Genomic DNA, 24,419 nt, shown 5'->3' on the forward strand with positions numbered 1-24,419 from the left:
TGTCAACAGAGCTACTGCAGCCACCTCTGCTCAGCCTCTCTGGGACTTCCCATCCCCCTTGGGGGAAGCCAGAGGCCTTTGAGGCCCACAGGCCCCACGGGACGTGCTCCCCACCAACCCCGCCCTACCTTTCTGACTGCGTCCTGGAAATCCCCCTTGCCTTTCCAGATCAACCCTCTGTTCTCCCAGCTCTGATCCCTGCAGTGACACAACATCACCTTGCCTCCCTTATCCTAATTTCAGTGGGAAGCTCTGGCAGGGAATGAACAGGCAGGAGGGGAAGGAAGCTGGGGTATTTCTTGCCCCCCACCCGCGCCCTCCTCCCTGCTGGCCACCGTGGTCCAGGCTGTGGAGCGGTAGCTGTGGTCCCCTCTGACGGCCGTGGCTCTGGCTGGGTTCAGGTCCCTGACCCCCCATCCCCTTTCCCTCTAAGGCTTAGGGGCAGGAAAGCTTCCCACTGCCGCTGTTCCTCAGCACTCCACCATCTCCTGTCCACACCTCTGTGAATATTCCCATCATGCAGTGTGCTTCAATTACCCTTTCAGGTGAACTTACCTCATTGGAGCTCACTGCACGGGCAGCGCACCATCTGTTTGCTGCTGGGTCTCTGCCTGAGACAGATCTCATCGACTGGTTCCCCTTAGCTCACTCCTCTCCAGCCACGCTGGCCTCTTTCCTGCTCCTCACACCCATCAGGCTCGCTTCTGCCTCAGGGCCTTTGCACTTGCTGTTCCTTCTGCCCAGAACATCCTTCCTTCTCTCAGATAGTCACATGACCACCTCCCTCATCTCCTTCAGATCTCTTCTCGAATGTCACTTCTCATTGTGCCTTTTCCTGGGCATCTTATATAAAATGTCAACCCCCAACACACACACAGACACTTCCTATGTTCCTTGCCTTATTTTCTCCTTAACAACTATCACTTTCTAACATATTTTATTGGTTATTTTTGTTTATTGTCAGCTTCCTCCTACTGGAATGAAAGCTTCATTAGGACAAGGATCTTTATTTGCTGTGTTTACTGCTGTCCCTTCAGGGTGTAGAAGAGCATCTGGTACAGAAGTGGTCAATAAGTATTTATTCAATGAATGTGTGAGTTGGTCCTTTTCGCAGGTGGGTAAACCAAGGCCCAGGGAAGGAAAATGTCTTGCCCAGGGCTTCATGGTGGAGATTCAGATGGAGATGGGAGCTCTGGTCCTACCTGCCAGCACAGAGCCAGTCCCCGGCTCCAGGAAACCTTGTGTTTATTTGGTGGCCTGCTGCTCAGTGGTGCAGTGTCCGGAGACAGGATTCTGTGCCAGGGGCTGGGGGACTCAACATACTGAGAAGGAAGCGGGGAAGTCGTCAGCACTGCTTTGGTGCTGTCAATGGAGCAAGGAGAATGAATGAATAAATAAACCTCAGCCAGAGCCTGGCAGGCTCTAACCTTTGAGGAAATCTCCCCCAGGCTGGAGAAACCTCCCTGTGAAGCAGAGCTGCCGTTCACCCCAGCCCACCTCAGCGCTGACAGACATGTGGCCCAGGGTCCAGGGAGCTCAGCTGCCACCTCTGTGCCCTGGGGGTATTGGGTCCCAGCAGGGAGCTGCTCAGGACGGGGTCCTGGGATGAGTGGTCCAGCTTTTCATCCATCCATCCATTCCCTCATTCTACAAGTATTTCTCAAGCATCTACTATGTAAGTATCAGGCACTGTGCCCTCTGGTGGAGAAACAGCCACGACCAAGAAAGGCAATTTGCCTGCCCTTGGAGCATTCACCATCGAGCAGGAAGAATGAGCATTAAATAGCAATGAAGCAGGATGAGCGCAGTGGTCCAGGAAGTGACAGTGCTTTGGGGGACCTGCCCGGCCCATGGTCCAGGGAAGTCCTCCTGAGAAGGGAACCTCTGCAGCCAAGTGAAAGGGGAGTGGGAGCTGGTGGGTGGAAGAGGGTTCCAGGCAGAAGGGGGAGCAAGGGAGGTGGTCCTGAGGCTGGGAGGATGAGTTCGGCACAAGGTTGGAGCCGAACGAGGTTCCATCAGGCAGGGCAAAGAGTAGAAACAATGCAGGAGGCCATGTTCCGGGTGGGGTTCCTTGGCCAGGTGACCTCTTTCCTCTCCTCATATGTCAGCTCTAAGCAGGCCCCATGACTGAGGTTCTAGCACCCCTCCTCCTTCCCAGCTGACCACTCAGAATTTGGGCTTCACACACTGGACCCTACTTGTCTGTTTGTCTGGTGGAGGCAGCTTGGTGGGCCAGGCCCACGGGCAGCAGAAAGAACCCAGCACCTGTCAGCTGGACCTGAGTTTGAATTCCAGCTCCAGTTCTTCAATGTGAGACCTTGTGCAAGTAGTTTCACCATCCTCAAGACCTCAGTTGCTTCATATGTCATGTGGGAATAACAATCCATTCTCTGAAATGTGTGGGATGGTTTCTCAACATCCCTACTGTGGCCCATGGAACCTGGCATGCCAATGAACTCTGACCTCATCGCCTATCACTCTCCTTATTTTCTCAGCTCCAGCCACCCTGACCTCTGCTCCTCCTTGCATATGCACGGGGCCTTTGCACCTGCTGTGGCCCCTTCTCTCATCACTCTCTGCCCTCCTTTTCTGCTTCTTTTTTTCTTTGTAACACATACTGTATTTGTTAGGGTTCTCCAGAGAAACAGAACCAATAGTATGTGTAGATAGATAAATAGATAGACAGATAGATAGACAGACATATACATATATACGTACAGATTGATTTATTTTAAGGAATCGGCTCATGCATTGTGGAGGCTGGCAAGTCCAAAATCTACAGGGTGAGGTGGCAGGCTGGAAATCCAGGGAAGAAGTGCTGATGCTGCTGTTCAAGTCCAAAGTCACTCTGCTGGCAGAATTCCCTTCGTCAGGGAGGTTGGTCCTATCTATTAAGGGCTTCAACTTATTGGATAAGACCCACCTCATCCAATTATTATACAGCATAATCTGCTTGACTCAAAGTCTTCTGATTTAAATGTGAATCTTATCTAAAAACTATCTTCACCAGAACATCTAGAATGTTTGACCAAGTATCTGGGTACCATGGCCTAGTCAAGTCGGCAAAATTAACCATCACAAGTCCACCCCTTGTCAAGTTGGCATTCATACAGTATCTCCTTAAATCATACTTAATCTCCAAATAGATAATAACAAGGTCACACTTATGCCTAACAATTACAAGTCTGCCTGCAACCAAAACACGCTAATGCCTTCCCCAAAAGAGGATGCAAAGTCTTTGGGTGGTATTTATTTACTTTTCTCCTTGAGGTACCATAACTTAAATGCAATACTTAAGAGTACTTGAGTTAACAATACTTAAACACTATGGTATAAAGTCAGTATGTTTTGTGTTACTTGATAGGAGAGAAGAAAAGAAAAAGAAGAGACAGGAGAAAACAAAGATTTTATACACACACACACATTCTTAACAAATTAAGGAAGAAATACTCCGGACAAGGAGAGTCCTTGTTTCTGTAACTGGTCACGTGGTCAGAGCTGGCATTTATAACTACCTTCTTCTATTACCCCCATCACTACCTATTCCCTTTGCCTTCTGCAAGCTCCTCACCTAGTTGTGGTTCCTTACCTGGTGGGATGACCCAAACCTTCATTCCTGAAGGGTCTGGGCCATTAGACTGCCTACACTGGGTCGTTGTAGTTTCCCACTGACATTAGTTACCCACAGGGCCTGGTAATACTGAGACGCCCTAAGGAATATCCTACGCCGCAGACATGCTCTCCCTCACCTCCAATTCCCCCTTGGTCGTCAGGACCAGGCCCCCAGCCAGCCCAGTAACTCCCTGCTTTGCCTGTGGGTTTAGAGGCATGAGGAGCCCAAAGTGACAGCGGGCAGTCTGAACTTCCAGTTCAATGGAACTCTTGTTGTGTCTTTAACATACTAAATATTAACATTTTACTAATTATTTTATTTATTCTCTGTTTCCTCCCCAGCAGATAAGCTCAGTGAGAGCAGGATTTGGGTCTGTTTTGTCCCTGACTAAATCCCCTGACCTAGAACAGTGCGTGGCCCATGCCAGGTGCTCAGTAAGCACCGCCGAGTGGGTTGGGGCCTTTTCTGTGACTTCCCTATAGTTCGGGGTGGGTGAGAAGTGACGGTCCCAGCCTGAGAGCCAGGCCTGTCTCAAACATCCTTCCTGACAAAGCGGGTCCGGCCTTCTCCTCACGATGATGCTGCTGGGCCGACAAGGCCTCGGTATTCACCCTTCCAGCCCATCCAGGACTGTTTATAGACTGATCTGGAACAATAAACCTGTCCCCACCCTCCTGGCGCCTGCCTCCCTCCATCCAAGGCCCATGTTTGAAGATGTGTTTAAATTCCAGGCCTACACTCAGCAGACGCTGCGGGCCAGCTCCTGGCCTGCAAGTACCAGTGAGGGGGGTGCCACCAGGATGCTCAGGGGCTCTTGGTGGCCGGGCCTCCACACGCGGCCATCCAGGGGAAGTGAGGCGGCTCTCGCCTTCACCCCGTGTTTGTTATTTCATGTCAAAGCCTTATCATAAACATTATCCTAGAGTGGGCCACCGAGGCTAGGGGCGAGGAGGGTTTGTTATTCTGAAGTGGCCGGGGGCAGAAGGCATTGAGGCCTGGGAGTCTGAGCAGGGCCAGGCTTGAGGATTCAGGGTGAATGACAGGGATACAGGAATCAGAGCAAGAAGGCACTTAGTCGCGCCTGTGCACTGGGCTTTGAAGGCCCCACTTTCCAACCATCCTCTACCATAAAGACCCGTTGGCATATCTGCCTCTAAAAGGTGCTCCGTGTGGATGGAAACCAAGTCCAATTAATCCAACAACCCCAGATGCCTGCAGAGAATCAATAGAAAGTAAATGTTTGTAGAATGAATGAATGAGTGTTACCTCCCTATGTCTGTTGGAAGCACCAAGAATGCACATGAAGAAGCACATATTACTTTGAAGTCCTGGTCATGGGAACCTGGTTGGAGCTAGACAAAAGTAATTTCATAGCCCAGCTCTGTCTTTTATAAGCCATGTGGCCTTGGGTCCCCTTCCCCTCTGCTTCTTTGTTTTCCCATCTGTGAATAGGGACACCTCCCTGCTGGCTCTCTCCCAAGGAGAACAGAGTGAAGTCCCGAGGGCAGTGGTGAACTAAGAGGATGGGTTCCAGGGCTGGATGGCCCAGGTTTGAATGCACATCCGCCCCTCTCCAGCTTTGTCACCTTCAGTGGGTTACTTAACATCTCTTTGCTGCAACTGCCCCCTCCCGCCACCCCAGTCTATGAAATGGAGCTAATACTAGCCCTACCTTAGAGTTGCTGTAAAGGTTAGATAAATTAATATGGGCTTAGAGAGTTTCTGACGCATAGTAAGTGCTCAATAAACATAGTGACCCTAGTAATCAATGGATGAGGACTGCTTCACAAATTGCAAAGGATGGATACGAGGCAGGAGGTAGAGGGGGAAGGTCATGGGATTCAGGGTCAGCATCCTTCCCTCTCATAGTTCTTGAATGTCTGCTGTTCAGCAGTGACCAGAGAGGCAGGCTCCCTGCCCTCACCAATCTCTCAGTCTAGACAGGCAGGGAACAGGGAATTACCTGAAATGGACATCTCAGTGGGATAAGTGCCACAACCAAGGGAAGCTCCGGGGTCCGTGATGGGGGTTGAGGGGAGTCTGGAGTGACGGGCTGGGTTTCAGTCCTGGCTCCACCACACCCCGGCTGCGCCACACTGGAGGTGCTTCTTCAATAATCTGATCTCAGTGTTCTACCTCTAAACATGTTAATAATAAATTCTCCCTAGCTGTTTTTTGGCTATTTCACAAGGCTCCTGAAAGAAAATGGGTATGGCAAGGTGTGGGGGATGAATGTGGACTGTGCCAGTGGACCTCGGGGAATCCAGCCCCAGACATGGTCCAGAGCACAGCAAAAGGTCCTAGGCTGGGCGTCAGGGAACAGGGAGCCCACTCTGCCCCCAGCTCGCCGTGTGGCCTTTGGGCAAGCTTCATCCTGCCTGTCCTGGACCCCTGTCTTTTCTCCTCTTCCATGTGAAGAGGACATACGAAGAGATCAGTGGTTCTCAAACGAGGCTCCAGGGCACCTGTGGGTTCCACAGAGAAGCACTGGGAGCCTGTCACGGGATGGGGGGGTGGGCATTGAGCCGGCGGGACTTCAGGTAAATAGCCTGCCTCCTTTACCTCAATGAGGGAAGTTCCCATTTCTATCTGCTACACATTTTGAGATCCAAGTAAGTTTCCTCTGGAAAACAATAACAACAAAAAAGGATTCCATGGCTACAAAAGGTTTGAAAAACTGCTGGGCCCTTCTAGCTCCAATCAGGGAAGGTTTAGGTCTGACTATTTTCTTCCAAGCATTTATTCCACACTTACTACATACCAGGACTGTTCTCAGCGCCCTGCAGACTGTAACGTGCTTCATTCACTAGAACACCTCCCAGCTCCACGAGGGCCACATGACTGCAGAAGTGACTCCATGTGTCTAAGAGGGTCCGGGGGGCCATTTCCCCCCCCAGCCGGGTCTTCTGGGTGCCTGAGCTGATGACCTCAGCACAGGCCAGGTGGTGCCAGCGCTGAGAAGCAGCAGGGCAGGTGTGTGCAGCGCAGGGTGTGGTCACAGGAAGTCTGTGTGTCCCAGCCCCCAGAGGAGGAGAGAGCTCCAGCCCGCCTGGACACTTTCATCCCAGGCATCTGCTATGCAGGAGGAAATGCCTGTTGCCTTAGCGATGTCCACGGCAACAAGGCCGCTGCCTGCTGCGATGCATCCCCAGCTGCCCTGCTGCCATCGACACCCTGCACCAGGTGGCTGCAGATTGGATTTCAGGGGTGGTAGCCAGAACCTGGAAGCCTGGAGAAAGCCCAGAGGTGGGGTGGTGGGGTCTGACCTCATCTCCAGCCAGCTCATTTTGGGAAGCAGGCTGGGCTGCCAGAGCTCAGTGCAATCCAGCTCTCCTGCCCGACCAGAAACAAAAGTAGAAGGGGATGGGTGGAGGTGCTCTCACAAGCACAAGCTTGGCCCAGTCGCCCAAGACAGTATTTTAGCCAGACTTTATGTACCTATTACCTGAGCTTTTTTGTTCAGATTATGTGTTCTGGAACCACGTGGCTAATGCCACTTGGCGGAAACTTCTGCCACGTGGTGGCAGCGTGCCCCAAGTGCAGACAGAATGCCAGAGTTCTAGGGGCTAGTCTGAAGGGCTTACTGAGCAACCTTGAACTATGAATTGACCACAGCAGGTGTCAAAGCACTGAAGAAAGGATGGGTGACACCCTCTACCAGGCACAGTGCTGAGTTCTGCCAGTGCAAAAATAAATAGGATGCAATTCCTGTCTTCAAGCCGCTCATCGCCTAAGGGGGGAGACAGGTAGCTAAACTGCAGTTACAATCTATTGTTCACGCCCTGCTGGAGGGAAGCAGGGTAGGTCGCTCACCTCTCGCCACAGCTGTGCTGTGAAGCATTTACTCACATGTCTGGGCCCAGCTGCAGGCAGGCAGGCAGGCTCAGTGGGCTCAGCTGGGCTCACTTGCTTGTCTGGGAGCCGGCTGGCTGTCTGCCGGACTGGGACCGCCTTGGTGGGACGACGCAAACAACTGGGCTCTGCCATGCACGCCTCTCACTCTCCAGCAGGCCAGCCTGGGCTGCTCTCAAGGCAATGTGGATGTGTAAAAGACAGCAGCACATGTGTAACGCTTCCTCCATTTGGCTATGGAGGCTTGTCATGCTGGCCTCCATTTGTAATGCAGCAAGTCCAGAGTCAGAATGTGAAGGAGCTACAGAGTCCCGTGGCCAAGGGTATGTATATAGGGAGGGGTTAAGGTTTGGGGCCATTACTATATCACTCTGCCACACAGGGAGACCGTGGGAGCTCTGGGGAGGGGCCTCACCCAGCCCCCAGATGGTCAGAGAAGCTTCATGGAGGAGACATCTGAGCAGACCCTGGAAGGCCAAGTCTCGGTTTCCAAGTGGAAAACAGAGGCGGGAGGTTTCTCATGCACAGGGAACAGCATATACAAAGCACAGAGACAGAAGACTCTGAGTAGTTTAGCATTTGGAGACACAGGGGCTGGAAACGAGGTCACTGACCACAGCAGCGGCCAGGCCGCTGCCTTGCAGGCTCCAGCAAAGAGCTAGGCTTTTATCCCCTGGGCAGGAGGCATCCATGAAAGTTTTGAGCAAAAAAAGATAAAGTCCATCAGATTTGTGTTTTTAAAGGATAGCTGTGGCAGAAGAATATGGGATAGGTGGGAAGTGGGGGGAGTCTGCAGAGAGGAGCATGGGTTGCAGTGGACCCAGTGAGAGAGGCTTGGGCCTGAACTGGTGCGGACTAAGGCTGGGGGTGTGTTGTCCAAGACAGTGTGCAGACAGGATGAACAGGGCTTGAGGACTGCCAGGGAGGCTGGAGCTGGGAAAACAGCGAGGACAGGTGGCCCGAGACCACCTCCTGGCGTTTTGCATAGGAATTGCAATTGTTTTTCCCTCTATCTGTGCTAAATAACCCACTGACTGGTCAAGCTCCTCCCTTTTGTTGGCCAAAGGAGTCTGGGATGCATAGCTGTGTGAAGCTGGCTCTAGTCCCAGCCGTGCAGAATTGGCCATTTCCTCTCCCCTCCTGGGCTTCAGTTTCCCCATCTAAAATGGGACATTTTAGATCATCTCTCAGGGCCTTGTGCCTTGGGCAGGGCATGTTCCATTAGAGCCACGGTCCTCAAATGCCAGAAGCAATTGGACCGCTAAAGAGGTTCCCAGGGAGCCTGTTAAAAATACACATCCTGGGCTCCACCTCAGAGATTCCAATTCTGGAATCTCTGATATTTTTGTGTAGCACTCCAAGTGATCCTGATGCCTGGCAGGTCTGGCTGGGCACAGCTGTGTCCCCAGGGCCTGGCACGGTGGCCCAGAGCACCGAGGGGCTGGAGGAAACGCGTGCTGAATGGCAGCACAGATCTGACTTGGGGGCTCAGCTCCTAAGGCCTTTGCCTGGCGTGAGGATGGCTTCTGGAGGAGGTGGCATTTGGGTTGGGCCTTGACATCTAATGGGCTTTCTGGTTTTTTGTTCATTTGTTTGTTTTGCTTTGTTTGGGGGTGCTCTTGATTCCAAAATGAGTCTGTGCTCCTTCTAGAAATTATCTAGGCACTCGAGAAGAAAGGAGTCAAAAGAAAAACTCGCCCATCATTCCAAAACCTGGACACAACTAGGGTTCTCTTTGCCACATTATTAGATAAGATGTTGATGCCCAGAGCAGTACTGGGGACCTGTGAGGGCAAAGGGTTGGAGATGAGAGCAGGCTGAACGTGGTGAGAGCCCAGTGAGTGAAGAGCGGGAGACATGGAACACTTGGGCGGTGCCAGCTGGTGTCAGGCCCCTCCCATCTTTTCACACACCCTGTTTCAGGCCTGTTGCCCCAAAGTCCAGCGGGAGGAGGGCCGGTCCTGGAGGGGTCAGGGGCCTCAGCCAGGGTCCCTGAGCACAGCCCTGACGCCTCTCCTCCCTCTGCGCAGGTGCTGTTTGCCCTGAACCAGACCCTGCTGCAGCACGAGAGTGTGCGGGCCGGGAGCTTGCAGGCACCCTACACCACCGAGGACCTCATCAAGCACTACAACTGCGGGGACCTCAACGCCGTCATCTTCAACCACGACACATCCCAGGTGAGGCTCCCCTCCCCCAGCCCGGGCAGCCTCCGGGACACCAGTTCCCAAGGCCAGGCCCATAGGAAGGCACTTATTAGACACCTACTGTGTGCCAGGCGCAGGCAATCTTCTCTCCAGCCATGGCAAGCAGGAGCTTTGGCATCCCCATTTTATAGATGGGGGAAACTGAGGCTCAAAGAGCGGAAGAGACTTGCCCAAGGGCACACAACTTATTAGTTGTTATCAAGTTGTCAAGAGCAGAGCTTGAGCCTGGTGTGTGTGACTCTGGGGCCTAGACCCTGGAAGCTTTGCCTGTAAGAACAGGGAGGCCTCGCTGAGGCTTAGTCCAGCATCTGGGGAGATTAAAGCCCAGAAAAGGGAAAGCTCACAGGTGCTCAGAGCTTGGGCTTGAGTCCAGCCCAGGGCTCTCTGCCTCGATTCGAGTCCTAGAGGAAAGATTCCCCCCAGGCTGGGCAGACAGTGAGTGGGACCCGAGGAGCTGAGCATGGCTCCACCAGGCCTCCCGTTGCCCTCGGGATAAATTCCAAGATACTTCGTAGGCAGTCAAGGCCCCCTCTCCATGTCCTACCCTCCATGGACCTCATCACAGCCCAGGTCCCCTGCCCCAAAGACCTCATTTTGCTGACCTCTGCCACTTGTAGCACTTCCCCCATGCACCTTGCCCTTTCCCACAACTCTGCCTTTGTTCAGGCTCCTCCCTCCCAGTTTCCTCCCACTCGGGCCGTGGTCCAGCGTCATCTCACCTGCAAAACCACCCTGACACCCTGGGTGGAGTTAGATTTTCTACCGGGCACCTCTAGGCCCCCTGTGCTTTCTGTGTCTGGTGCTTGATTATCCATTCATTCAAGAGGCAGCTGAATTAGTCAGAACAGGCCACCTCCCCGCTCAGGACACTGAATGGCTCCCGATTTTTCTCAGGATAAAGCCAGAGTCTCTGTGATGGCCTGCGTGGTCCCGTGGTCTTTCCCCAGCCTCCACCCCGTGTCCTCTGCCTCCCCCCCTGCCCGCCACATGCCACTCAAGCTGCGCAGGCCTCCCTGCTGACCCATGAGCCCACCCACACACTTCGCCTTTGCACTGGCTGTTCCCTCTGCCCGGAAGGCCTTTCCCCAGGTGTCACCATGGCTCACCCCCCTCTCTGCCTTCAAGACATAATGCAAATGTCATCGTCTCAGTGAGGCGGGCCCCGACCCGGTCTAGAATTGCAACCTGATGCCCCTCCCGCCCCCGCCAACCTGTCCCCTTTACGATGCTCCACTTTTCCTCATGGCCTTTATCATCTTCTCGCATACTTATATATCTTGATTCATTGATCAGTCATTATTTATTGTCTGTCCTTTCCCACTACAGCATAAACTCCCTGAGGGCAGGGTTTTGGGTCTGTTTTATTCACTGATAATTGGCTAGAGCAGCGCCTGGCACAGAGCACGACCCAGTAGATATTGGATGAATGAAGGAAATAGTTTATAAATGCCAGGCACAGTGCTATGGAAAGGGATATGGCGGGACGCCAGAGAGAGCTGCCCTCATGGGGCTGAGGGTCTCATAGGGAAAAAGGGAGATTCAACACGCAACTGCACCGAAGCATGATCCTTGCTACGAGGGGGAGTAGAGGATGCCCTTGGAGCCTGTGGCAGGAGCAGGAATTTAGGTGGGCTTGGGGGTAGGGGTGGGGCAGGGCTGGGAAGAGAAGGAAAGACTCCTGAAATAAGAGAGGTCAGAGAAGAACCTGAATTGGCCACAGACAGGAGGCAGAAGAACATTCCAGCAGAGGAAACCACGCAGACGAGCTGGAGGCAAGAGACAGCAGGAGGAGGGGTGAGAGTTTGGGCTGGAGGCATAGCCAGGGACCCCGCTAGACCCCAAGCTCCTCGAGAGCAAGGGTGTGCTGTCCACTCTCATCGCGCTGCCCAGCGCAGGGCGTGGCACAGAGTGAGTGTCAGTGAGCGATGCTGCACGGGCAAATGCAGGCCTGTGCTGTGCTCGGTGCAGTGCAGAGAGTGAGGGAGAGGAAGGATGCGGAGGCCCTGCACAGAAGGCTGGGATTCCGGGTGCCCTGACTCTCTCTGGTAGAGGAGAGAGGGAGGAGAACCCTGGCAGCACGAGGCTCACAGGCGTTTCACCAGCCATCCACCCACCCTGTGACAGAGCCTAGCACTGCATCCTCCGCTGGGCAGAGGCTGGCGAGCCCTGAGCAGCCAGGGAGCTGTGTGCCTGAGGGGTACCCGTCACCACTCAGGATGGCCTGGCCGTGACATGGCCAGGCTGGGGAGAGTGGTGTGCAGGACAGAGCCCTGGCCACAGAGGGCAGGACACTAAGCTGAGAGAGGGAAGAACGGGGTGACCCCGGGGGATGACAAGTTCAGATTTTCTTTGCACGGTGTCCGGAACCACTGGCGTGTCTCTGACAGGTGAACTACATCGGGGGTCTCCTGGCAGTGCCTGTACTTGAAGTAGAGCAGAGGGCACAGGTAGATTGGCCCACCCAGATTAGAATAGCAACCCAGGGGTGCACAGGCCGAGTCTAGCCCTCAAGGGAGGGACTAGGCAGCCCAGCCCCCAGACACAGACAAGTCTAGTGTCAGGGCAGCAAGGCTAAATCCAGTGCCCGCGTGCTAACAGAGAAGGGGTCTGCGGCTGGAGGTCTCGACGTCACAGGGGCTGGAGGGGGCAGTCACCGCCTGCAGCTGGGGAGGGCTGCAGGTGAAGGTGTTATTGGACCAGGCTTGAGAGTAGAGTCTGGCCAGGTGTGGACAAAGGCAGGGGCTGGCAGGCAGAGCGAGCTGCATGGCAGGGGCACAGGAAACTGGGAGGTCCTGAGGAATGATCTGCAAAGCAGATGGCAGACCATATGGGGGTGAGAATGTTCACTGAGGGGCCGACACCCTGGGGTGTTTAAGCCAGACAGGGACGTGGTCAGAAAGATGCCTCCGGCTACAGTGCCGAGGCTGCTGGAGCGGCCTCTGGAGGCCGGGGCCGGACAGATGCAGGGCCCGGGATGATCATACTGTGGACAGGGGCCAGGCACACCTCACCCTTGGTCGGCTTCACCTCATCCCCCCTCCATCTCACCTTCAGAAATGGCTGAGGCCCTGGCCTCCTGCAGCTCTCCGGTCACTAGCACTGTCAGTGCCCCCAAATCAGCAGGGTGATCCAAAGGCCCCTCCCCTGGGAAGGCTTCTCTGAGCCCCCAGCCTGCGTTAGGTGTCGAATAGCCATATATATTTATTGTCCATACTCAGACACTATTGAGAGTAAAAGGTCAAATGTAATTGAGTCAGAATAATTCATAGGCATGCAGCAATCTACTGTAGCCATGAACCTGGATTGCCTTGAAGAAACCAAGCCACGCTGTCACCCTATTAAGGGCCTCCTCCAGGCTCCCACATCCCTCACTGCCCTCTAAAACATGTGTGCCCCAGTGTTCTGATCCCCACTGGCTGTGAGCCTCAGCCAGGGCAGCAGACTTCCTTTGTGCCATGCGCTGTGCTAAGCACTTTCCAAAACTGATCTTGTTTAATTCCTATAACAATATATATAACCCCTACATGACCAATTTGGAAACTGAGGCTCAGAGAGGCCAAGTAACTTGTGAGTTACAGACGCCACCCAGCTGGTAAGTGGCAAAAGAAGGATTCCAACCCGAGCTGACCCAGCTGTCTGACTTCAGGACTCACATTCACAACCTCCAGAGCTGCTGCCTGCGAGCCCGTCCATTCATCCATGCATCTACTCATTGAACAAATATTTATTTGTCGGTGCAACATCGTCCCACGTTCTCTTCCATACCCAAGGAATGGAGAGAGGCCTGCGAGGGCCAGGCTTCCAGAAATAACCCTTCTGAGTCACAGCCTCTCTTGTGCTCCTCCCCCACTCAGAAGCCTGCAGTGTTTCCTATAGTGGCATCAAGTCCAAGTGTGGCCTGTTTTATCAGGGCTGCCAAGCATCCCCTCCATGGTTAGGGGAGGGAGTAAGAACTCTATTCCTTCATATATCCATTTGCCAAACAGTCCCCAAGCACCAACTCTGTGCTGGCCCTGATTGGGCACTGGCAGAGCTGCTGCATACAGCTACCTAGGTTGTGCACTGCTCAAGTTTAGGGCATACCGGTCGTATCATTGTCTTGCTAATCCCAGAACAGCGTATCAGGCCTTTCTGGCAGAGAAGCCCCTCTCACTCAGGGAATGCCCTGGTCCTTGGCCAACAGATAGCAGAGGCAGATGTCCCAGCCTCCCCAGAGTCCCTCTGGGTTCAGCCTCCATTGATGCCTCCATTTTCCTCAGAAAGAGAGCTGAAAACTCATCAGTGGCTCTAGAATCCATGTGGCTGGACTAAAACCTGCAGGAAATTAGTCTCCTCGTGCTAGACTCTCCATCTGGCCAGTTCAGAAGTCAGCTAGGCCTTGTGTCCTGTGCTTTGGGCCTGGGTTGGTGAAGACAGAGTGGTGAAGGGGGCACCCCTTGTGAGCAAGGGCTTGGAGGTTAGAATCACACTGGTGGATTGTGGGGAAAGAGCAGGTATTCTTACTCATGGCCTCAGGGTCCTCAGTGGTCCATGGCTTCCTCTCCCACCCCACCCACATGCTGAAGGCCACAGCACTGGAGCAGGTTAGAGGGGCAACATGTTGGGAACAGAAGAACAGGAGGAGGCGATGTGGTGAGGAGGGACGGCACATCTTTATGTTCAAGGCTCCAGAAACCTGTGCTGGGCACCTACTTTGTGCCGGGCAGGAGGGGCCCAGGAACGACAGAGGTGCTGTCCCTGAACTCAGGGAGCTCTCTGCCTCATTCAAGGACACGTCAGAAATGCTGGCCCCAGGCCATGTGGCTGAGTGTGAACATGGGGCCGAGAGCTGGGAAATATGGATAGCTCCAAGCCAGGTTGTTGAACAAGCCATTGTTATGGAAGGAAGCCTTGGTCCTGGAGTTGAAATTTTCAAGAAGGGATGGAGGGTTTGGGTTACGTCCTGAGCAGCAGTGGAGCTGGGGATGTAGAGATAGTGGTGACCACTGAAAGTGGCCAACCAGGGCTGATACACTGGGAGAACCAAAGGTTATGACCCCTCCTCTGACCTCTGTAGGGTGGGGTGGGCTGAAAGGTGTCCACGACAGCACCCATCATCTCATGCAATCCCCTGCAATACCATCAGCCCCATCTTATAAATGAGGAAACCTGGACTCAGAAAAGTTAAGTAACTTGGCCAAAGTCACACAGCATCAGAACAGGGCCTGAAGCCCAGGTCAGCCTTTTTGCTACACAAGGCAGACAGCTCAGCTGACCCTCCACACCTGCTTGCTGAACCAGATTCCCTGTACGTGCCAGGGACAGGGTCAGTGCTACAGTGAGAGCCTCCCAGGACCTCTGTGTCCAGAAGCCGAGGTTCAACAAGGCAGAGATGCGGGAGTGATACGTGTGTGAGGGTGGCATCCAGGGCTCCAGCCTGGTTCTGCCATTTAGTTAGCTGTGTGGCTCTCCACCTGTCTCTGGATCTTTCGCTCTTCTTTCTTTATTTGTGAAACTGGGATAACAACAGTCATCTCAAAGCATCTTGGAACTGATGAAAAGCATCAATTACCTGAATAAAGGTAAGTTACCCAGCCCCACACTGGGCTGTGTGTGTTTATTGGAAGCCACTCTGCTCCAGGAAGAACTGAAGGCAGCAGTCTCTGTCTTGCCTTTACAGCTGCCCAACTTTATCAACACCACCCTTCCGCCGCACGAGCAGGTCACGGCCCAGGAGATCGACAGCTACTTCCGCCAGGAGCTCATCTACAAGAGGAATGAGCGGATGGGGAAGAGGGTCATGACTCTTCTGCAGGAGAATGAAGACAAGATCTGCTTCTTTGCCTTCGGAGCAGGTTTGGGCCGTAGTGGGGAAGGGATTATTTGCCAAATCCTTAAGGGCTGGGAGGTTTGCTGGACCCTCTTCTGACCTCTACTTCATAAAGGGAAAAGCTGAGGCCCCGAATGAGCAGGAAAAGCCACATGGTGTTCAGCAGAGCTGGGATCCAAAGCAGGTCCCCTGCTTCTGGTCAAGGGATCTTTTGTGACAGTCCCCATGGACAAGGGCAGTGACCACTGCCAAAACCAGGATAACTTCTGTGGCTCCTTCATGCCCCAGGAGGCCATGCTGAGAGCCCAGAACTGAAGCCAGCTCCCAGTGTCCAGCCCAGGCTTGGGCCCACCCCTCAGAGCCAAGGCCAAGTCAGTGAGGGCCACGTGGCCCAGTGGGGAGAAGGCGGCTCTGGCATCCCACAGCCCTGGCTGTAAATCCCAGCCCAACACCCTCCAGACTGCATGGCTTCGGAGGGGACCTCCTCAAGGGCTCAAGTCCCTCTTCTATGAATGGGCAGCGATAACAATAATTATGTGATGAATTGAAAAGACCTACCTTGTAGAATAGTTGCAAAGATTAGTACCACATAGTAGGAACTCAAAATGGCAGCCACAATGATCGGCATCATTATGATGATGACAATTAATACAAATTTTATCATCATCATATGGACCATGACCTTGATGCTCCTTCTGGGGCTCTGGGAAGTCCAGACACGCAGGCACAGGTACAGGACTTGCTCAGCGTCTCTCTGCCTGTTCCTCTCCTGCTTCTTCTCCCTCACTCTGTCTTCCTTTCTCCATGGCTGTCTCTCCTGATGTCCACCTTGGGACCAAGATACTGCATTTGCCTCCTTTATTTATCAGCTTTTGCTGCGGAGCTACAATGACAAACGTATTTCTCGCTCACATTGCTTGCAATTTGGGCTGAACGAATTCACCTCCTGTTTTGTGAGAATTAAATGAGGTGGTTGGCGGGCGCCGCACTCGTGGGCGTTGTGCTCGCTGGGGCTGTCCTCTCTCTCCCCTCCCTTCCCTGCCCCGCTACCCACACGCTGCCTGCCTGCGTCAGGCTCAGTTAGATCAAGCCGAGCAGCCTGTCTAACGCGGAAGGGCCTGTATGGACATCCTGATTCATAACAGGGCATGTCCACTGTTGGAGGTCTGCCTCACCCACGCCCCCGCTATTCAACCCCAAATACTTCAAGGGCAAGATCCAGGGTTTGTGTGTGTCTGCACCTGTCTTCCCTCCCCTTCAGCTCTCAGCACGGCAGAGGCGTATGGGAGGGCCTCAGAAACGCAGGGCCTCTGGGACAGCCTCTATAAGACCACACCTGCAGCTGGACGGAGACTTCTGGGCTCACGCTGCAGCTGTGCCACGGCCTGATGTGGCCTCTTCCCTCCCCTCTGGCAGCCTCAGTTCACTCATCTGAGCGGAAAGATCCAGGACTCACTTGGGCCATCCGCGATTCTAGGAGCTATTCAAACAGACTTCTGAGAAGAGCGCAGTTCCTGTAGGAGTGGGAGGGGCTGCATAAAGGAGCCAGTAGAAGCAGGACTTTGACTGTAGGACACCTGATGGGGTCCTGGCATGAGTCAGAACAGATCTGGGGACCATGCAGGGAAGCAAGTGCTCCCCAACACGCACTCTCCCTCACTCACCATCCCAGCAGGCTCCCCAGCCCTCCCTCCTATGGGCATCTTGGCAGTGTATCCTGTGCTAAAACAGCCCACAACTGACCACAAAAGGGGCACCACTGGGAGCTCAACTAGCCCCCAGGCTCCTCCCCTAGCCTAAGACAAGCCCCTAGAGGGCCCGGTCACTGAGGGAGGCCAGTAAGGGATCCAGCATTCTGCATGCTCTACCTGCCCCACCTGCTCCAGAGCTCAGGACCAGTCACCCAGGGGCTGGGGATAGCTAATACCTGCTTCTTCCTGTGGGTGTGGAAACAGGAGAGCCTAGAGACGAAAATCACAATGGCCCAGGCAAAATGGCCCAGGCAACCACTGACACTGAAACCCCAAGTATACCGCAGCACAAATGTCCACTCAACCACCAGGCCAGCACGCAGGCCTCCTACCCACCTCCAGTTTCTTCCCCATCTCTGAAGTCCAGCTGATTCCTGGTCAGTTTTTATTTTTGTTTCTGTTTTTTTTTAACGTCTTTATTGGAGTATAATTACTTTACAATGTTGTGTTAGTTTCTGCTGTATAACAAAGTGAATCAGCTATATGTATATATATATATATATATATCCCTATATCCCCTCCCTCTTGTGTCTCCCACCCTCCCTATCCCACCCCTCTAGGTGGTCACAAAGCACCAAACTGATCTCCCTGTGCCATGCAGCTGCTTCCCACTATCTACTTTACATTTGGTAGTGTACATATGTCCATGCCACTCTCTCACATCATCCCAGCTTACCCTTCCCCCACCCCATGTCCTCAAGTCCTTTCTCTACATTTGTGTATTTATTCCTGCCTGCCCCTAGGTTCATCAGAACCATTTTTTTGTTTTAGATTCCATATACATGTCTTAGCATACGGTATTTTTCTCTTTCTAATTTCCTTCACTCTATATGATAGACTCTAGGTCCATCCACCTCACTACAAATAACTCAATTTCGTTTCTTTTTATGGCTCAGCAATATTCCATTGTATATATGTGCCACATCTTCTTTATCCATTCATCCAATGATGGACACTTAGGTTGCTTCCATGTCCTGGCTATTGTAAATAGTGCAGCAATGAACATTGTGGTACATGACTCTTTTTGAATTATGGTTTTCTCAGGGTATATGCCCAGTAGTGGGATTGCTGGGTCATATGGTAGTACTATTTTTAGTTTTTTAAGGAACCTCCATACTGTTCTCCATAGTGGCTGTATCAATTTACATTCCCACCAACAGTGCAAGAGGGTTCTCTTTTCTCCACACCCTCTCCAGCATTTATTGTTTGTAGATTTTTTGATAATGGCCATTCTGACTGGTGTGAGGTGATACCTCATTGTAGTTTTGATTTGCATTTCTCTAATGATTAGTGATGTTGAGCATCCTTTCATGTGTTTGTTGGCAATCTGTATATCTTCTTTGGAGAAAAGTCTATTTAGGTCTTCTGTGCATTTTTGGATTGGGTTGTTTGTTTTTTTGATATTGAGCTGCATGAGCTGCTTGTATATTTTGGAGATTAATCCTTTGTCCGTTGCTTCGTTTGCAAATATTTTCTCCCATTCTGAGGGTTGTCTTTTCGTCTTGTTTATGGTTTCCTTTGCAGTGCAAAAGCTTTTAAGTTTCATTAGGTCCCATTTGTTTATTTTTGTTTTTATTTCCATTTCTCTAGGAGGTGGGTCAAAAAGGATCTTGCTGTGATTTATGTCATAGAGTGTTCTGCCTATGTTTTCCTCTAAGAGTTTTATAGTGTCTGGCCTTACATTTAGGTCTTTAACCCATTTTGAGTTTATTTTTGTGTATGGTGTTAGGGAGTGTTCTAATTTCATTCTTTTACATGTAGCTGTCCAATGTTCCCAGCACCACTTATTGAAGAGGCTGTCTTTTCTCCTTTGTATATTCTTGCCTCCTTTATTAAAAATAAGGTGACCATATGTGCGTGGGTTTATCTCTGGGCTTTCTATCCTGTTCCATTGATCTATATTTCTGTTTTTGTGCCAGTGCCATATTCTCTTGATTACTGTAGCTTTGTAATATAGTCTGAAGTCCAGGAACCTGATTCCTCCAGCTCTGTTTTTCTTTCTCAAGATTGCTTTGGCTATTTGGGGTCTTTTGTGTTTCCATACAAATTGTGAAATTTTTTGTTCTAGTTCTGTGAAAAATGCCATTGGTAGTATGACAGGGATTGCATTGAATCTGTAGATTGCTCTGGGTAGTCTAGTCAGATTCACAATGTTGATTCTTCCAATCCAAGAACATGGTATATCTCTCCATCTGTTTGTATCGTCTTTCATTTCTTTCATCAGCGTCTTATAGTTTTCTGCATACAGGTCTTTTTTCTCTTTAGGTAGATTTATTCCTAGGTATTTTATTCTTTTTGTTGTAATGGTAAATGGGAGTGTTTCCTTAATTTCTCTTTCAGATTTTTCATCATTAGTGTATACGAATGCAAGAGATTTCTGTGCATTAATTTTGTATCCTGCTACTTTACCAAATTCATTGATTAGCTCTACTAGTTTTCTGGTAGCATCTTTAGGATTCTCTACATATAGTATCATGTCATCTGCAAACAGTGACAGCTTTACTTCTTTTCTGATTTGGATTCCTTTTATTTCTTTTTCTTCTCTGATTGCTGTGGCTAAAACTTCCAAAACTATGTTGAATAATAGTGGTGAGAGTGGGCAACCTTGTCTTGTTCCTGATCTTAAAGGAAATGGTTTCAGTTTTCACCATTGAGAATGATGTTGGCTGTGGGTTTGTCATATATGGCCTTTATTATGTTGAGGTAGGTTCCCTCTATGCCTACTTTCTGGACAGTTTTTATCATAAATGGGTGTTGAATTTTGTCGAAAGCTTTTTCTGCACCTATTGAGATGATCATATGGTTTTTCTCCTTCAATTTGTTAATATGGTGTATCACATTGATTGATTTGCATATATTGAAGAATCCTTGCATTCCTGGGATAAACCCCACTTGATCATGGTGTATGATCCTTTTAATGTGCTGTTGGATTCTGTTTGCTAGTAGTTTGTTGAGAATTTTTGCATCTATGTTCATCAGTGATATTGGCCTGTAGTTTTTGTGTGTGTGTGACATCTTTGTCTGGTTTTGGTATCAGGGTGATGGTGGCCTTGTAGAATGAGTTTGGGAGTGTTCCTCTCTCTGCTATATTTTAGAAGAAAGATAGGTGTTAGCTCTTCTCTAAATGTTTGATAGAATTCGCCTGTGAAGCCATCTGGTCCTGGGCTTTTGTTTGTTGGAAGACTTTTAATCACAGTTTCAATTTCAGTGCTTGTGATTGGTCTGTTTATATTTTCTATTTCTTTCTGGTTCAGTCTCGGAAGGTTGCGCTTTTCTAAGAATTGATCCATTTCTTCCAGGTTGTCCATTTTATTGGCATATAATTGCTTGTAGTAATCTCTCATGATCCTTTGTATTTCTGCAGTGTCAGTTGTTACTTCTCCTTTTTCATTTCTATTTCTGTTGATTTGAGTCTTCTCCCTTTTTTTCCTGCTGAGTCTGGCTAATGGTTTATGAATTTTTTTTGTCTTCTTAAAGAACCAGCTTTTAGTTTTATTAATCTTTGCTATTGTTTCCTTCATTTCTTTTTCATTTATTTCTGATTTGATCTTTATGATGTCTTTCCTTCTTCTAACTTTGGAGGGTATTTTTGTTCTTCTTTCTCTAATTGCTTTAGGTATAAGGTTAGGTTGTTTATTTGAGATGTTTCTTGTTTCTTGAGGTAGGATTTATTGCTATAAACTTCCCTCTTAGAACTGCTTTTGCTGCATCCCATGGGTTTTGGGTCGTCGTGTTTTCATTGTCATTTGTTTCTAGGTATTTTTTGGTTTCCTCTTTGTATTTCTTCAGTGATCTCTTGGTTATTTAGTAGTGTATTGTTTAGCCTCTATGTGTTTGTGTTTTTTACAGATTTTTTCCTGTAATTGATATCTAGTCTCATAGCGTTGTGGTCAGAAAAGATACTTGATATGATTTCAATTTTCTTAAATTTACCAAGGCTTGATTTGTGACCCAAGGTATGATCTATCCTGGAGAATGTTCCATGAGCACTTGAGAAGAAAGTGTATTCTGTTGTTTTTGGCTGGAATGTCCTATAAATATCAATTAAGTCCATCTTGTTTAATGTATCATTTAAAGCTTGTGTTTCCTTATTTATTTTCATTTTGCATGATCTATCCGTTGGTGAAAGTGGGGTGTTAAAGTCCCCTACTATTATTGTGCTACTGTCAATTTCCCCTTTTATGACTGTTAACATTTGCCTTATGTATTGAGGTGCTCCTGTGTTGGGTGCATAATTATTTACAATTGTTATATCTTCTTCTTGGATTGATCCCTTGATCATTATGTAGTGTCCTTCTTTGTCTCTTGTAATAGTCTTTATGTTAAAGTCTATTTTGTCTGATATGAGAATTGCTACTCCAGCTTTCTTTTGATTTCCATTTGCATGGAATATCTTTTTCCATCCCCTCGCTTTCAGGCTGTATGTGTCCCTAGGTCTGAAGTGGGTCTCTTGTAGGCAGCATATATACGGGTCTTGTTTTTGTATCCATTCAGCCAGTCTGTGTCTTTTGGTTGGAGCTTTAATCCATTTACATTTAAGGTAATTATTGATATGTATGTTCCTATTACCATTTTCTTAATTGTTTTGGGTTTGTTTTTGTAGGTCTTTTCCTTCTCTTATGTTTCCCCCCTAGAGAAGTTCCTTTAGCATTTGTTGTAAAGCTGGTTTGGTGGTGCTGAATTCTCTTAGCTTTTGCTTGTCTGTAAAGGTTTTAATTTCTCCGTCGAATCTGAATGAGATCCTTGCTGAGTAGAGTAATCTTGGTTGTAGGTTTTTCCCTTTCATCCCTTTAAATATGTCCTGCCACTCCCTTCTGGCTTGCAGAGTTTCTGCTGAAAGATCAGCTGTTAACCTCATGGGGGTTCCCTTGTATGTTATTGGTTGCTTTTCCCTTGCTGCTTCTAATATTTTTTCTTTGTATTTAATTTTTGATAGTTTGATTAATATGTGTCTTGGCGTGTTTCTCCTTGGATTTATCCTGTATGGGACTCTCTGCACTTCCTGGACTTGATTGACTATTTCCTTTCCCATGTTAGGGAAGTTTTCAACTATAATCTCTTCAAATATTATCTCAGACCCTCTCTTTTTCTCTTCTGCTTCTGGGACCCCTATAATTCAAATGTTGGTGCGTTTAATGTTGTCCCAGAGGTCTCTGAGACTGTCCTCAATTCTTTTCATTCTTTTTTCTTTATTCTGCTTGTCAGTAGTTATTTCCACTATTTTGTCTTCCAGGTCACTTATCCGTTCTTCTGCCTCAGTTATTCTGCTATTGATTACTTCTAGAGAATTCTTAATTTCATATATTATGTTGTTCATCATAGTTTGTTTACTCTTTAGTTCTTCTAGGTCCTTGTTAAATGTTTCTTGTGTTTTCTCTGTTCTATTTCCAAGATTTTGGATCATCTTTACTATTATTATTCTGAATTCTTTTTCAGGTAGACTGCCTATTTCCTCTTCATTTGTTTGGTCTGGTGGGTTTTTGCCTTGCTCCTTCATCTGCTGCATATTTCTCTGTCTTCTCATTTTGTTTAACTTACTGTGTTTGGCGTCTCCTTTTTGCAGGCTGCCGGTTCATAGTTCCTGTTGTTTTTGGTGTCTGCCCCCAGTGGGTGAGGTTGGTTCAGTGACTTGTGTAGGCTTCCTGATGGGGGGAGACTAGGGCCTGTGTTCTGGTGGGTGGGGCTGGATTTTGTCTTTCTGGTGGGCGGGGTCACGTCCGGTGGTGTGTTTTGGGGTATCTGTGAACTTATTATGATTTTAGGCGGCCTCTCTGCTAATGGGTGGGGTTGTATCCCTGCCTTACTAGTTGTTTGACATGGGGTGTCCAGCACTGGTAGTTTGCTGGATGTTGGATGGAGCTGGGTCTTAGCGTTGAGATGGAGATCTCTGGGAGAGCTCTCGCAGATTGATATTATGTGGGGCTGGGAGGTCTCTGGTGGTCCAATGTCCTGAACTCAGCTCTCCCACCTCAGAGGCTCAGGCCTGACACCAGGCCGGAGCACCAAGACCCTGTCAGCCACACGGAGTCCTGGAGCTCAAAACTCCGAAATGGATTTCACTGAGCTGAAATCAAGATGTTGGCAGGATCATGGTCGTTCTGGAAGTTCTGCCGAATCAACTAGCCCTGAAAATGGATGGCACTGGAGCGTGAGGCCCAGACCCGCCATCGCTGCCAGTCGGAGAGGGCAGGCCTGTTCAGTTTTTTTGACAGACCACCAGAAAGACCTCACCCCTGTCTACGCTGTCCATCCTCACTGCCACTGTTGTGGTCCAAGCCTCCATCAGCTCCAGCCTCCTGGTCCTCTCCCCGCTTCCAGGCTGCTCCCCATGGTGGAGCCAGTGCAGGGTGCTGGCTCTGTCTCCCGCCAGCATCCTGAGCTCCAGGAAGGCAGGCTTCACTTCACTATGCCTGTGTTTTTCAGTCATGTGTAATATGTTTCGAGCTCAGTGAAGGTATGAAAGAATGAATGAGTGAAGGAAGGAACAGATGAATGAATGTTGACCAGATCCTCCAATCCTGGTCTCCTGGCCTGGAGACCTTAGGACAGCCCAGCAGTAAAGTGAGGGCAATGGGAGCCCCACCTTGGCTCTTAGAGACCCTCTGTCCTATAGCAACAGGCCCGGGGCTGTGGGCACGTCTTGCCGGCAGCTGCCGCTTCTGGCTCAGCAACACCTGGAGCAAACGGCCTGCTCGGTGCTGCAAATCTACCCTCGACCTGAGAATTTCAAAGCTGGACTCAGCCTCCAAGCTCGAGCCTGCCCACCTCATCATAGCCATGGGCAGACTGAGTTCCACAGACGCCAGGACATGGGTGAAGTTCGTGGCGAGTTGGGGACAGAGCCGGGACTGGTCCCCGGGCCCAGAGCTGTGGTCAGGGGCTCTGTTCTCACGTGCGGTCAGGGAGCCAGCCAAGAGGACCTGTAACAGTGTGTCAGCATGGGACACGTCCACACACAACTCATGGTGACAGAAGTCCACGCCTGCCTTGCTGTGTCCTTATGGCCGCATAGCTCCTGAGTCCCACATCCAAAGGCAGGCTGAGGACGTACATGCAGGGACAGGCCAAGCGCTCTTCGGCAGCATGCGACCTACAGACACACCGGCTCCATGGCACACGTTCCCATCTGGGTGCCTTTTCCATCTCAGTCCTTCCCAGACCCCCGAGCACTGGGCACCTGAGTCAGCCTG

General features: G+C 50.3%; 1 protein-coding gene across 4 annotated transcripts in view; it reads left to right on the plus strand.

The window, feature by feature from the left end:
- TRABD2B (TraB domain containing 2B) overlaps nucleotides 1–24,419 on the plus strand; it is a 217,616-nt gene that overhangs the window by 167,036 nt on the left and 26,161 nt on the right. For all 4 annotated transcript variants that reach the window (XM_061184241.1, XM_061184242.1, XM_061184243.1 and 1 more), the window contains exons 3-4: nucleotides 9,496–9,642; nucleotides 15,329–15,503. In XM_061184241.1, coding sequence (XP_061040224.1) covers nucleotides 9,496–9,642; nucleotides 15,329–15,503 — 322 coding nt within the window. The remainder of the gene's footprint in view (nucleotides 1–9,495; nucleotides 9,643–15,328; nucleotides 15,504–24,419) is intronic.

This window comes from Eubalaena glacialis, chromosome 3, assembly GCF_028564815.1.
Source record: "Eubalaena glacialis isolate mEubGla1 chromosome 3, mEubGla1.1.hap2.+ XY, whole genome shotgun sequence".
In the NCBI taxonomy this organism is placed as follows: domain Eukaryota; kingdom Metazoa; phylum Chordata; class Mammalia; order Artiodactyla; family Balaenidae; genus Eubalaena; species Eubalaena glacialis.